The following is a 15,447-nucleotide window of genomic DNA, read 5'->3' as shown; positions in this document are numbered from 1 at the left end:
GTGAACCGGGGACCCCACCCCAGGCTCCCAAGATGCCTCACAAACTCTGGGGTCAGGAAAGAAGCACAGCAAGGTGGAACCTGGGCCCAGGTCCCCATGGCCTCTGCTCCCCCAAACGAAGCAGCCTGCTACCTGCAACCGCTGTGCTGGCCGTGGTGGTGGTGGTGGCCGTGGCGTTAGTCGTGGTACCTTTCTTGGTGCCTGTCACAAACTCGATCTGGAGGGGGAAGAGGAAAGAGAGAAAACCTGTGCCAAGCTGTTTATCCGCATCCTCTGCCAGCGTCTGCTCCCGGGCGGCAGAGTCTGGTACCATACACGGGAGGCACTGGGAGGCAGCCCTGTCGTGCTGTCTGAGGGAGGGAGAGGCGTTGGAGGGACTTCTACCATTTTGAGGCGAGCCCTCCAAACTGACACGGAATGCTCCCGGTGTCTCCAAGTTTCTGCACGTGCAGGGCACCCCGGCCCGCCACCGCGCCCGGCACCCGGGATGGAGGCGCACCCACCCGCACGGGAGAAGCGCAGCTTTGGTCCCCAGGCGCCGCAGACACGTCCCACACTAAGCCTGGGGTTTGGAATGGGGAGGGAAAGAGAGAGAGCGGCAGTTCACCAAGCGCTAAGATCGACAAGACCCGATCGCCCCTGCACCGGCTCCCAGAGGGCTGGCAGCCTTTCTGCTCAGGGGTCAGGGGCACATCCTGGAGGCCACAGCTGCTGCAGGAGGTCAGACCAAACCAAGGGTGGGCAGAGCTGGTGCCCCGAGGCCCAGTGTTCTGTCTCGGAGACTGCTCACGAAGGGCACAAGTCTCATTTAGTCTCAGAGCCAAATTTCCGTTCCCCAAAGGATCTAGAACATGCTGCTTGGGAAGAAGTGGTGCTCAGAGCCCTAAAACGAGGGGTCACCCGGCCACCAGACATGGGACCTACAAGGAAGCACTGAGGCGGACTGTGCAGATCAGATCTGGGGGCCAAGTAAGTACTCTCGGAAGGAATACACCTCTCAGGGAGGACACTGGTGACACTAAAGAGAGAGCCACCGGGGCTCTGCAGCTGGAAGGGGGAGGCCAAGGAGGACATCGCGCAGCAAACCACAAGACCCCAAGAAACCAAATGGAAGTAACCAAGAGGCACCTTCAAGCTGAAGGTGGGAAACGACACCCTAGACACCTGCCTTTTCCTTCAGGACCCTTGTCCACCACTTACTTTGGTTCGCTCCTTTTTGGCCTTTTCCAGTTTGTCCATCTCGATCTTCTGGGCTTTAGCTACAGAGACCAGAGAAGGTGTAACAAAAGCAGCCCTGGGACAGCTCCCACGTGAAGAGACACTCTAGGCGGAGGGACCCCACAACAGCACTTGTCACGCCCCCACCCCCGCACGCAGGTGGCCTCGAGGCCGCACAGTCTCACCGTCCTTTTGTGACCAGCAAAAGGAAGCGGCCTTAGATCTACAGAGCAGAGGCCTCAGATGTAAAGGACCTTGTCTGGAGGGGTGAGCTGCCCCTGAGCCCTAGCTGACTGTCACTGTGCGGGGACGGGGACGCAGGCCCAGGGTGGAATACCTTCCCACTGACCAAGAGCAGCTGCATTATGGATTTTGGGTAAAACGTTGGCAACTGATTCAAGTTAAAACAAGGTAAGACGTGTGGGCCAAACACAACACATTTTCAGGCCAGACCTGGCCCATGGCCTGCCATTTCAGGTCTGCCATCTGAGGGCCTGGACTCTGTAATTCCTCCCAGTTCTCCCTACTGGGACCCTTGAGAAAATGCTTTCTCACCGGCCTCAGAAGACTCCGTCCCCCTGCCTGGGACACTGTCTGCATCTGCCAGACTGGCCTCTGTACGTCTTCAAACCTCGTCTTGAACATGGCCCCCACAGCAAGGCCGTCCCACCCCTTCGGCTGGCTAGACGGCCCTGCCTGGGCGCTCTCCCCCAACACTGCTCGCTTCCAGGACCGCTCTGCCTTCCGTGCTGCATCATAAGCCTCCTGAGCCAGAGCGGGTCTGTCTTGTTCAACACTGTGTACCTACCTCCTCCGACACGGCCTGACACAGTGGGGACCCTGAAATACATGTTGGCTGACTGACTGGATGAACAGACAGGATAGATGGATGGACGGCCACCTACCTAATGCCTCGTAGTAGGAGTCCTCGGACCAGCCATGGGGGTCAAACATATCCTGAAAAAGAAGGAGTTAATGCTGCAGCCAGCAAGGGTCACTGGATGACCAATGGTTTAGAAACCCAAGTCCCCTCTCCCCAAATCTTTCCGTGGATTTTCCTGGCCTGGACTCCCCCTGCTCTAAGGGCATAGGGACTCAGATGTTATCCTGGGTTTCTAGCCAAAGGGGTGGCCGATTTGCTCTTGGGAATATGAAGCAGGGACGAGCCTGTTGACGGGCTGTGCCATCAGAGCACAGCCAAGTGCACCCTCAGTGACCGGTTGGGGCTTGGGGCCGGGTCTGTCACCACAATCTCTCCCCGGACTATTCCAGAGCAGCGGGGACTCCCGACAAGGGAGCAGGGAACTGTGCTCTTCAGCCAGCACTGCCGCTACACGGGCCTTTCAGCAGCTCCAGGCTGAATCCAGTGAGGTGAGCACAGGGCCCTGGGTACCCTCCCCTCAACCCTCAGCCTCTGCACACGGGATGTACCTTTGGGTAGTTGGTGCCGAGCTCGTCAATTGCACAGAACTGGATCAGCTTCTCATAGATGCTGAAAGAAAAATGCCACAAGGCACTGAGCAGGCCCTAGTCCCGTGGCCTGTGTGGCACCTGATTTTGAGAGGCCAGAACGGTCTAGTTCCTGGGCTCAGACGAACCCTTTAAACCCAGCTGAATTGTTGTAAACAGGCTTCCCGACAGAATGGGAAACGTCCACTGGCCTGACATGAAGTCACTTGTCGTCCTCCCCACTCCCAGAGAGATGGACCATTAGCCAGGATGGGTATGGTGTCCAGGTAAGGGCCGTGGGCTTTTTTTTGTTTTTGTTTTTGGTCTTACTAGACATCTGACCCTCAGTTTGTGTGGTCGGGTTGGGCCCACATAAGGGCCGGGGCACGTCCTTGAGGTCACCACCATACCAGACTTTCCCAGGTGCCCCACCTGCTCAGACCCTGGACAGAGTAAGACCCAGACACAGCTCTGTTCGCAAAACCTGTCACCTGTATGCAGAATCAGTGACATTCTGGAAGTGAAAGAGGAACCCACGGGAATTGCCTAGTCCAATTCCCTCATTATAGAGATGAGGAAACTGAGACGTTGTGAGGCTGTGTGCCTTAGGAGTAGGGTGAGCAAGAGAACCCGGCCAGGCCTCCTCCAGCCCAGCTCAGGTCTCTCAGCATCCACTCCACACCCTGGCTTCCGTGTTACTGCAGTCTGGGCGATGGCCCCTTTGGACAGAGTGGGGATCTTAGCCGAGCCTCACCCTGCCACCTCCATGGGGGCATCCCAGTCCCCAGTCCAACATCAGTGACTCAACTGACCCTGCAGGCCCACGGGAAACTCACCTGGGGTTCCGAAATTCTTTCTTCCTTTGGATAATGTAATTCATATCCATTCCCTCCTTTATCTTCCGCTCATAAAGCTTCTGGATCTTGTCCTAGGCAGAGAAACAGAAGGGCACTTACGACGCCACCCCACCACCGACAATCCCAGTCTGTGGTCACACGTGCTGTGTGGGGACACTTGGTCACAGGAGACCCACAGAGCCATGCGCAGCCTTACTCCAGCCACACTGTCTTTCTCCACCCAGCCTGTGACCGGAGCGGAGCACAAATCAGACAGACTGAGATCAGTCTGTTTTCGTTTTGCTTCCTCCCTCTGGATGGCCGGCAGAGGGGGTGGTAAAAGGTCGAGGAAGAGAAACCGTGGACAAGACAACGAACGTATCCCCACCTGTGAATCAGCTCCTGAATCATCCAAAGAGGATTCAGGCAAAGAGTGGATGGGCAGGGGCTCCATGCTAGTTTTGAATTTAAACACCGGGTCAAGCCCTCAGTGGGAGACCTGGGAAGGCTAAGTTCTTGCAGAGGAAGGCAGGAGTAGAGTTTTTTGGATTTGGTCTCACAAGCTTCCTACAGTGTCCCTTGTAGGGAGGCTCACAGATGGCCAGTCCCCACCACTTTATGAAGAGGCACTGTCAGGGGTCAAGAGCTCATCTCATTAGAACTCCCCCGCCCCCAAAACCCCTGCTCTCTGGCTTTCAACCGGCAATAGGAGGGTCATCTGGCAGGAATGCAGACCAGTCCCACAGGTTATCTCAAGACCCACAGATGATCCCTGCAGCAGATGGCCTCCACACTTTCCAGCGCGTGAAGAGGCCCCAGACACCCGAGTCTCAGGACAGAGCCACCTGTGAGGTGGACCAGTCTTACCCAGCAAGGCTGGTGCTGGCCCAGGGCAAGGTCTCTCTGCAGCCTCCCCCACTAGTGGCGGCTAAAGGCACAGACTCTTCAGAAGGAAAACATTTGGGGCACTCTTCACCTGCGACAGGAGGTGGGCAGGGCCGGAGGTCCTGTGTGACGCCCTTTGGGAACATCAGGAGAGGTGATCCACTCCCTTTGTCAGGAGGCTGAATCTTTCTGCCGAGACTGGCCAGAGGAAGCACTGAAGTGCAGAGAGAGGTTTGTAATACATTTACCACGGAAGAGACAACCAAGAGCCACAAACTTCAACGTTATCTCTTCGAGGGCAAAGGGAGGCTTTCCGCAGAAGACCTGGCAAATGGAGGGTGACCTGTATCTTACAGATTACTTTTCTGGGCTTTCTGGGCCATCAGATGGGTTCTCCCATTTCAAGTCAACTAAAACGTTCACTTGATGTCGTGGTTTCCACGATTAGGAGAATATAAAAATGAGAAATACACTGAACTTGAAGGCTGAGCCAGCCGGTTGTCTCTGCCTGGCAGATCGCCAGACTGTCCTTACAGGCTGCGGCCTGTTGCCTGGCAGGGAGGGGAGATGCTATCCTGGGGGGGGGTGGACAACTCAGCAAAGGGAGGAGACTTCTGGGAAAGGAAGAGAATCTGTACTGTGCCCCCAACCCCGACTCTGGCCCTGCCCAGCCAGCTGCATTCCAGAGCCCCGGGTCCCCTTAGTCATCTATCCGTCAGGATGGTGCCGTGGGCCTGTGGTGTGGCCAGAGGCACCAGCAGAATCTGTGGGATGAGAGGTAGAGCAGGTGGACCGGATGCCACTAATGGGCAGCCCTGGGTGTCCGCCCCATGGTCTGTCGCAAAGTTCCACACACAGGTGAACCCCCAGAAGACAAGGGGAAACAATCACAGGGGCTGAAAAGGAGGTGCAAACCCCAGGGCCCGCCCCCCCCCCCCCCCCCCCCCCCGAGGTCCTGCTCTCAACGGAGTAACTGCACGAAATAGTCTACCTCCTTGGGATTTCAGAACTTCAGGCCACGTCTGTCTGCGATTCTGTCAGACAAGCTAGTGAACTGCCATGTCAGGAACAGGAGCACAGGAATCTCAGGCACAGAAATGCTTGTGTTTTGGTGTTTCTACATTGTTTATTTTACATTTTAATGGTCCCTCAGTTTCTTGGCAAAGGTCCCCACTGGCTCAGCTGGGTTGCATGGAAGGTACCTTATTTTCTCTGCCTCGGCTTCAGACCTGAGGGCGAGCTAGGGGGTCCCAGCTAGAACAGCATCAGGTGATGAGGCAGAGGGTGGCAGTGGGGACAGAGCAAACTCCTGATGGCAGGCTAAGAGAGGTAACCAGGACTGCACGCTCCTGCCCACCTGGCTGTTTCTTTTACGGAAGGGCTCTTAAAGTCAGACCAAACGAGACACTTGACCCAGGCTTTCTCATCTACACAGGCCTCATCAGCCGAGCTCTGTACTTACTTGTAAGTGATTTGAACATCTGCCAGGGGGTTCAGGGGGGATCTTGATTTCATCAGGCGACATGTTCCGGACTCTTTCAGAAAAGGAGGCTGTGGGAGGACAGAGAGAAAAATTCTGTGAGTGTGGATGTCAGGGGATGGCTGCGGGCGGGGGAAGGATCAGGGCCAGACATGAAGTTTAAAAAGAAAAAAAGAAAAAAAAAAAAGGGCACATACGTTTTCCAGGAGAGATAAAGGCTATGAAACGGTACAATGGTGTTCCCAGTGGCCTCTCCGCGGGTGTCATCTGAGTTGAGATCAAATGACCAGAAGGAACCAGCATGTGCCAACCCGGGGGAAGAGGGGACAAGTGTCAAGAATGCATGCTACTACGTCCAGCAGTTAACTTTGAAGGAAAGGGTACGTGCAGGGTGTGCTGGTAAATGTTTAACAGCCAGCTGGGGGGTGGGAGGTGAGCAGGGGAAGAGCTGTGATCTGCAGCGTCTGCCAGATTCCGGGGTATTCGTTCTCTCGTCGCTGGACCGAGGCCCAGGTGGGGGGAGCATCACTGGCTCACGAGTGAGCCAGCTCCAGCCTGCCCGGTTGTGTTCCTACAACACCATCCCAGGATTCTGGAAACTCGCAGAGTTGCTTGGTATGTCATCCTTCTCACCTTAGGCCATCCGACCCAAGATACAGGAGAAACAGAGTTCGGGGTTCCCTAGGCTGTGGGATTCAAAGCATTCAAAACCGCCCTGTGCATAAATATTTCAAACACTACCTGCTGCTTATTAGCTTAGTCTTTTAAAAACAAACCAATCAACTCTCTTTTGGTCCGCCTAGTTCTTGGGAACAAAGGGCCTGATTCTGATGTGAAGAACCACAAGTCCCGAGGGCTAGTTCCCTCAGCAATCGGCCACTGCCCACCCAAGTTTCCCACTCTCCGCTCCCTTCCCTGTAGCCTCTGGCCACCCTGGGCCCGCAGAGTGTGCTCTGGGTCACTCAGACAATGCACTGTTTGTTGTAAGATTCTGTCTGCGCTCTTGAAAACATTCTCTCATGAAAAGGAGCATACAATGAGAGAACAGCAGGCGGAGTGGGGTGGGGCAGGATGAAGGGAAAGAATGAACAAACCAGCACCAAGAACACCCAGCAAGTACTTACTGGGTACCCACTGTGTGCCAGGCCCGGGGCCATACTATCTCTTAGCCCTGAGTGGCTGCCGGGACGGCGTGATGAGAGCCTAGCACAGCCTTCGCCTTCTTTTCTACTGGGGCTGGGTTAATGTTTTCTTAGCAGATAAGGTGCTCTGATCTCCACTGAGTTGTGCTGTTACTACGAAGAACTCAGTGCCAAGAAGGGCTGAGGGTATGGCTCCACGGGCTTTGCCAGTCTCAACTGTACGAAACACCCTGCACCGAGGCTGGGGCGGAGTCTGATAACGCGCTACGCGTGCAGACTCCCACGGCCGGCAGTGGGTTCTCACTGGATGTGCCCTGAGAACAGAGCGCTAGGCGTGCCATTTTGGGTGAAGGCCCGAGGACCGACACGGGGTGACACGTCCTGCTGTGGACCCGGGACACCAGTGCGGCCTAGGAGCGGTTTCCGCCAGGGGACTACGTGCTCCCCTTTGCCCAGCACCTTCTGTCTCCTGACGCCTGCAGCGATGGTGGCACCCATTATCTGGCTAGAGTTCGTGGCACCCATTATCTGGCTAGAGTTCAAGTCTCGTCCTGGCTTCTCCCTCCGTCTCAGCCTGAGGCTCATGCAGGCTGCAGAGGCCAGCTGAGAGTGGAATGAGCTGGGGTGAGCTGGCCCTCGTTATTTCCGGACGGCAAAAGCAAGGAGGGCCTGGGCAGGCTTTGGGCACAAGAAGGGGTGGAGAATGTATGTGTGCATGTGATGGAGAGACAAAGAATGCCCTTTGGCATTTGCCAGGAAAGCCTTTTGGAAAAACAGGGTGTGACACTGTTGCCACAGCAACCCAACTACACTAGGACTCAAACAGTATATAGTGTGACAGGGCCCCTCCTGAGCTCCCTGGTTAGAACAAAAGAACTCCTCCACAGTAACTGGCAAGTGAAGGGATATAGTCAGAAAATTAGATAAAAGTTTTCCCACAGCTTCCTTCAGTGATTTCAGGAGCCATCCTTCAGCGATTCTTTCCTAAGTCCCAGGATGATCTAAAGTAGACGACATCAACCCCACATACATATGGTGATGTGGGCGGCCACAAGGCCTCAAACCATCCTCCCAGGAAATCCATGGAGAAAGGTGCCCAGGCCCTTGGGGGCAGCTCCCAGTACTGTGGCTGCCCTTGGGGTCTACTGGGGGCATTCTAGAAGGGCAGCCGTACTCAGGATCTGAGAAGTCTACCTCGGTGACTCACCCCGTGCACATCCAAGCCAAAAACGGTCATGGTATCCGTGACGGCCAGGTACGAATCTGAGCAGGACCAGCTAGTCGGCTGGGCTTACGTAACAGTGGGGAGAGAAGACGTGCCTGGGGGGTACTGTGGGGACGGGAGGAGGCAGTGGAGTGCGCTCTAGTTCACCAGAGACACGGAGAAGCCGACTGGATTACCGCCTCAGGCCACAGTTCCAGGCATGACGAGGGGGCATCCGTTGGCTGCCTGGAGGGGACAGACTGGCCACGCGTGCTCAGTGCTGTCAAGCGGCCACAGTGTCGGAGGAACCCGGGTCAGCTGCTCTGCTTTCATTTGCTCCATTAAACGGGGGCCACCTAGGGGCCCCTTGGTGGTTCAGTCAGTTAAGTGTCCGACTCTTGGTTTCGGCTGAGGTCATGATCTCACGGTTCGTGAGTTTGAGCCCTGCATCGGGCTCTGGGCTGATGGCACACAGCTTGCTTGGGATTCTCTCTCCCTCTCTCTGTCCCTCCCCTGCTCACTGTCTCTCTCAAAATAGATAAATACACTTAAAAAATAATAATAATAAAAGAAATAAAGGGGTGCCTGGGTGCCTCAGTCAGTTAAGTAAGCGTCTGACTTCGGCTCAGGTCATGATCTCACTGCTCTTGAGTTCGAGCCCTGCATAGAACTCTGTGCTCACCAGCTCGGAGCCTGGAGCCTGCTTCGGATTCTGTCTCTGTCTCTCTGCCCCTTCCCTGCTCGTGCTCTGTCTCTCTCAAATAGAAAATAAAACACATAAAAATTTGTTTTTAATTGCAAAAAAGAAAACAAAACCTGGAGCCACCTACATATAGGAAAATGCTTCCCATATCAGGGGAGCAACCCGAGAGACCTATCTCCAGAGGTATCTTATTAACAAAAGGAGCTGAGTTCAGGCGGACCTCAAGTACCACCTCCTGAGTGAGAAACAGTAGGAGCAAACAAGACTACGAGGCTCCAATACCTACTGTGGTGCACAGATTAAATTGTGGCGGTAATCCTACAATAAAATAACGTATTTAGCAATAAAACGAAATTACGGATACGCTCAATCACACAGAAGGATCTCAAAACCATATGGGAAGCGAAGGAAGCCAGACAAAAAATAAGATGGCACTGTCATTTCTGTCAGTGGTTCTCAACTGGGGGCAATTACGTTCCCCCCAATCCCCAAGGGGACATTAGGCAATGTCTAGAAACGTTTTTCCTTGGCACATGTGGCAGAGGGAGGGGAGTGCCACTGGCATCCAGAAGGCTGAGGATGCGAAAACACCGGCCAGGCCCCCACAACAAGGAATTATCCGGTCCAAAAGGTCAATAGTGCTAAGGCTGAGAAATCCTGATCTTTATGAAATTCTAAAAAAGCAAAACTGTAGTGAAGAAGGTACAACACTGCTTGCCAGAGGCCCAGGGAGGAAATCGTCTGTGAGGAGAGGTATAAGGAACATTTTGGAGCGAAGGAAATTAAGTGTTTTAAACAGTAATTAATCAATGAATTTTTAAGTAAGCTCTAGGCCCAGTGTGGGACTTGAAGTCATGACTCGGAGATCAAGGGTCATACGCTCCACTGACCAATCCAGCCAGGTGTCCCTGGAGCGACAGAAGTGTTTCATGGGGCTTCTGGGTGGCTCAGTTGGTTAAGAGTCCGACTTCAGTTTAGGTCATGATCTTATAGTTCATGGGTTCGAGCCCCACATTGGGCTCTCTGCTGTCAGTGCAGAGCTGCTTCAGATCCTCTGTCCTTCTCTCTCTCTGCCCCTCCCTTGCTCTCATGCACTCTTCTCTCTCAAAAACAAATATTAAAAAAAAAAAAAAAACTTTACAAAGAGGTGGATCTTAAAAAATTCTTTTAATGTTTATTTTTTTTTTAAATGTTTATTTATTTTTGAGACAGAGAGAGACAGAGCATGAGCAGGGGAGGGGCAGAGAGAGAGGGAGGCACAGAAGCTGAAGGAAGCTTCAGGCTCTGAGCTGTCAGCACAGAGCCCGACACGGGGCTCGAACTCACAAACTGTGAGATCATGACCTGAGCCGAAGTCGGACGCTTAACCGACTGAGACACCCAGGCGCCCCTTAATGTTTATTTTTGAGAGAGAGAGAGCGCGCATGAGCGAGCACGCACATGGGGGAGGGGCAGAGAAGAGAGGGAGACACAGAATCTGAAGCAGGCTCCAGGCTTTGAGCTGTCAGCACAGAGCCCAATGTGGGGCTTGAACCCAAACAGCAAGATCACGGCCTGAGTCAAAGTTGGATGCTCAACAGACTGAGCTGCCCAGGCACCCCTGTACAGAAGTGTTTTACAGTTTATAGGTGTTAGAGTTGATAGTTTATAGGTGACTACATGCATCTGTCAAAGTTGATCAAATGGCACCCTAAAAATTGGCAAACCTCACCCTATGTAAGCTACACCTCAACAAAACTATTTTCACAAAACGGCAAGGAGAGAAAAGGTGGAAGTTGGGGCGGAGGTGCTGATGTGCCCCCCAGTTCCACTGATTGCCGAGCACTGTGGGCAGAGCTCACTGCTGCATCGGGCTCCCGGCTGCTCTGACCTCACAGACCCCTAGCCCCCATTTCTTGGTAGTTTACAGCAGGGACTGGTGAGGCCAGGAAGGAACAGGAGACTGAGGCTCCGATCCATACATGCCCCTGTGCATTACCCACTGGGAGGAGACTGTGCTCTGCTTCCTCTGTTTGCAAAGCCAGCTGGCACGTCCCCTACACGGCCATTTTCTAAGCAGTGAACTCTGAGGTCTAGGAAAATTCTGGGTTTTATAGGATTTGAAAGACTCCTACTGTGTTCATCACACACAACACTCAGCGCTAAAGGCAGAATCCTGCTGAGGGTTGAGGCTGCTTATTGAGGGTTCCTTCCTACCCAATCCTTGCTCAGAGAACAAATGTAATGGGGTAATTTTCATCCTTTTAGTTAGGAACACAGGACAGGTTTCCACCTCCCATATCCCGTGAGAGGATCCTGTCCAAAAAAAGGATGGGCTCGAGGGCCTGCAGGCCACAAAGCCTCCATCTGGAAGCACAGGGGAAGGTTCCGTAGGCTGCCTTTGAAGCAGAACCCCTGCTTTGTGAAGATTAAAAGAGCAGGCAGGGAGAGATGGTCACAGTTAACCACACGGAGGGAGGGTCGCCCTCTCCATGACGTTTGCACAGGCTTTGGCAGAGCTGTTACAAAGTCCGTGACCAAACTGAGAGTCGAGGTACTTTCTAAAAAAGGATTAAGAGGGGCGCCTGGGTGGCGCAGTCAGTTGGGCGTCCGACTTCAGCCAGGTCACGATCTCGCGGTCCGTGAGTTCGAGCCCCGCGTCGGGCTCTGGGCTGACGGCTCAGAGCCTGGAGCCTGTTTCCGATTCTGTGTCTCCCTCTCTCTCTGCCCCTCCCCCGTTCATGCTCTGTCTCTCTCTGTCCCAAAAATAAATAAACGTTGAAAAAAAAAATTAAAAAAAAAAAATAATAAAAAAGGATTAAGAGACCAGAGTTAGCATAGGGACTGGGATGCCACTTTTCGGAAACAAAACTGCCCTGCCCCACAAGCCAAAAGGGTCTTGGACTCTGGGGCTACGAGGCATGTTCCCTGCTGGGGACAGAGCAAAGTGCCAGCAGAGGCCACATATTTGCTTTTTGAGTACATGAATATGCCAGCAAAGCGGGGAGGGGGCGTACAAGGACAGAGGACAAGCCTAGGGCACAACTGGAACGAGCTCCCAGCTGAAAGGGGCCCTAAATCCATCTTGAAAACACTGGCAACTGACCACAGCCCAGTGAAATGCACCATGAATATGCTTTTCAAAGAAGAATTGTTCCCTGGGCGTCTTACTCAGACATCTTAGGAAATGTCAAAGGCCCTGAGAGAGCACATGAAGAGACCAGGCTCTCAGCAGAACGGCTGCCTTGGCTGAAGCAGAGAGAAGCCCCATGCAGGGGTAGGCCCTGCATGGCTGGAAGCCAGTTTGCTCCGGGCAAGGCTCAGGAATCCGCCTCCGAGGCTCCCCCTGGGGTACTCACCAACTAATTCCTGAGGATCTCGCTTTTCTACTTCTGGGTTATCCTGCAGAAGAGAAATAAATACAAGGAGGTAAGCCCGGGCCTCCTGACCCACACAGTTACTTTCTTCACTGAAACCACTCAGGATTTTCAGGGAGGAGAAAAGGTAAAAGCAACACAAAGAACCTAAGAGTGAGCCGATGCTTTGGCGGCCTTCTGGGACCCCTGAACCTCCTAATCCCCCTTTATCAGAGCAGCCAAGATGCTCTGGATGCCTGCTTCAGGCTCTCCTCCGCGGCCCCCAGTGGGGACCAATATCCCCCAATGCCAAGCAGAGCCAATGCCAGCCTTCGTCACCTGTACACCTGGACCCTGCCCGCTGTCCCCCCTGGGGCCTGGTCAGCCATCCCAGAACACTGCCACCCCTACCCAGTACTGAGGAAGCAAGAGGTGGCAACTTTGTAACATGAGAATCCCAAGACTAAAGCACAAAAGACTACCTGCTCCCAAGAGATTTTTCCTACTTTCAGTCTAAGGAAAAAAGAGAGACTTTATCATAACGGGCTAGCTTGTGGAACCCTGGAGCAGGCATGTACTGCGCCTTTAACAAGCGACTGAACCAGGCCCCCAGAAGGGCCCTAGCACGGAGGCAGCTTCTCTCTTGGCTCACCTCTTGGCTCTTTACAATGGCTTTGTATCTCTCCAAAGAAAAGCATTCTCTGATCCTTAGTGCAAACTTCCGCCCTGCAACGCCCACTTCTACAGGTCCTTCAGTGCTGGCCGAGTGCAGAAACTTAAGAGCAAAGGTTTCTTATCAGACGTTTTGCTGGACTTGCTCTGTATTTCACTGCTCAGAGTAAGTGCTTCATTTAAACCTGATCAACCTGGAGAAGGCCCAGGCCTCTGAAACAAGCCTGGGCAGGGTGGGGAGGAAGGCCGACCCTTGATTCCACTGCCCCAAATGTCCAACGGCAACAACATACCTGTCTTCCCTGTCTCTGGGGAAACCTGGCCCCTCACACACGCTCGGATCAGGGGCCTCAAGTGCACGATATGCTAATGATCACAGTGGCAGAAAAACTGTGCTCGGGGGAAGCTATTGGACCTCATTTCTTTTCTCTTTGGTTGGTGGGGGAGGAGGTGTCTAAGACAGTAACGACTCTGGAACAAAATGGGCACATGGAGTCAGCAGCAGGGCTCTGGGTACTTCACTTCCGGGAAGAAATGTTACAGCAAGTTAACATTTCAGAAAGGAAGATGCCAGAAGCCCTCCCATGCAATGGCTCTGTGCTAAGAATGGTAGTTCTTAGCCCCCTTCCCCAAAAAGTCTCTCCTGATTCTGGGAAAGGCCCAAACCCCCTCGCTCTTCTGAACACTGCAGCTATTCATTCGACCGAAACAGGCATAGCGTCCAGGCCAGGCTGCTTAGCAACCTGTCTCCTCCAGCTACTCGCCCCCTGCCAGTCAGGTGGGCAAAGAGGAGGCAGGCCTGAGCTAGGGAACAGAAGGGTTGGGAGGCCGCCTGGAAGACTGCCATGCCGAATTCAGGTTGGTCATCAATCAGCTGCTCTACAGAGAGTGCCCGTCTCCAGGGGCCCCACAACAATCCCTTTGTAGCAGTGACTCCGGAGGAACCAATGTTAAAAGAGTGTGGCAGCAACAAAACGTGGGGCTGTAAAAGGTCCTTAAATTTTCCCTCTAGGGGACAGCTTTCTGGGTACTAATTGTGGGAAAATATCAATTGGGTACATCCTACCTCCCCTCCGTGGCCAGTTGGCTGGTCATCCAAGGACTGACCGTTAACTATTCAAAGGCTCCTTGGGGGCTCCTTCCCAAAGCACGGCAGGGCGCCAGCCCCTCAGCCAGCCCGGCCCGAGGAAGGAGGCACGATATCCACGATATCCACGTGGGAATGCTACCGGGGCTACTCCAGAGGCACAGGAAGTTAGTCACCAAACATGAAGTGTCTCTTGTAAGAGGAAAATACTTGTTTACCCGAAGGCTCCTTGGGCAGGGTGAAAGGCTGTCAGCCACTGCGGCCTCCTAAAGCTTGTGCCCCCAGCAATGGGAGGGACGGGGATTCCCACGTTTCACAAGGTTCTTGCCTGGCTGAGCTGAGGCTGCTGAGTCAGGTCTCAGGGAGAAAACCAAAGATGGAGCAAAGTCACCAGCGGGGAGGTATCCCTTCATCTCTCAGACTTTCCTTTTTTGGCTTAGTTCCTCATTCCTCAAATCGATCATTTTACACAAATACAAAAAGGAATAAAGTTGATAGTGGGTTTCCACTTGCTAACTAGTCTAGTCTTTTGCTTTTTTAATGTTACAACACGCATGTGCGCATGCACACACATACACGGATGGGGTGTGTCCAGAGTGTACCTGGAGCCCCATGGAGCTATGGGCTCTTACTCAATCCCAAACTCAGCATCCCCAGGGACAACCCCCTCCCTGCAGTGGAATTCAGCCCCATGATCCCTCCAAACCAAGTGCCAACCTATGAACCATCGATCTAACTCAAGTGCAAGATTCTCTGGCCTTAAGAGAATCAAGTTTATAAAGTGACAACATAAACGAGCCACCATAGACTGGAAGCCATGTAGTTCTGCACAAAGTTCTCCTGGAAAGACTTTGGAAACTGGTTGTTCAGATCCCTCCTCCATGTCACAGACATTGGTGGGACTCCTAAGGCCCTGGACGATGAGACCACGGGAATCTGTGCCTCCTGGTGGCCACATCTTGTTAGGCTTTAGAATATAATTCTTCTTTCCTCAGACACAAATAAGCTGGGTTGTGAGCCTGCTGAGCTCCCGGACACGTGTCACTGTGCAAAGGTGCCCCCAAAGAAGAAAGCCAACAAGCCAGGTTCTTCTGGATCCTAAAGCAGTTTAACCCCACATCCTGCCCTGAGCATAAGGAGGCTTGATTAAGTTCCACAATAAAGGGCCTGGAGCCACAGTCTCACGGGTTCTTCAAAGGGGGATGATTCCAGGACTTCAAACAATGCTGAAGGAAGGTCAGCAAGGAAGGAGAGTTGGGGTGTCTGGTGAGACCACGGAGGATGGCTGTCAAATACCCCAAAGACGCATAAATTTCAGGACCATTTACGTTCAACTGTCCATTGAAGCAAGTTTCATCCAATCAAAGCAGCCTCAGGGGAAGACAGGACTGAGGGCAGAGGGTGGTCCACACTTGAGATGAAGACCCAGAGAGGCA

At 53.4% G+C, this 15,447-nt stretch overlaps 1 protein-coding gene across 4 annotated transcripts in view; it reads right to left on the bottom strand.

The window, feature by feature from the left end:
• SAP30BP (SAP30 binding protein) overlaps window positions 1-15,447 on the bottom strand; it is a 37,649-nt gene that overhangs the window by 1,779 nt on the left and 20,423 nt on the right. For 2 of the 4 annotated variants that reach the window (XM_025927590.2, XM_025927589.2), the window contains 7 exons: window positions 12,256-12,298; window positions 5,851-5,939; window positions 3,504-3,595; window positions 2,650-2,710; window positions 2,124-2,175; window positions 1,201-1,259; window positions 133-217 (listed from right to left, as the gene is read on the bottom strand). In XM_025927590.2, the coding sequence (XP_025783375.1) occupies window positions 133-217; window positions 1,201-1,259; window positions 2,124-2,175; window positions 2,650-2,710; window positions 3,504-3,595; window positions 5,851-5,939; window positions 12,256-12,298 (481 nt within the window). Of the gene's footprint in view, window positions 1-132; window positions 218-482; window positions 557-1,193; window positions 1,260-2,123; window positions 2,176-2,649; window positions 2,711-3,503; window positions 3,596-5,850; window positions 5,940-12,255; window positions 12,299-12,904; window positions 13,028-15,447 lie in introns of all 4 variants that reach the window. The other 2 variants (XM_025927588.2, XM_086688059.1) reach the window with 2 other exon arrangements.

Source organism: Puma concolor, chromosome E1 (genome assembly GCF_028749965.1).
Source record: "Puma concolor isolate L17-30 chromosome E1, mPumCon1.1.hap2, whole genome shotgun sequence".
Classification (NCBI taxonomy): Eukaryota; Metazoa; Chordata; class Mammalia; order Carnivora; family Felidae; genus Puma; species Puma concolor.
The sequence above is the reverse complement of the archived record's forward strand: the minus strand, read 5'-3'. Positions and strand labels throughout refer to the sequence as shown.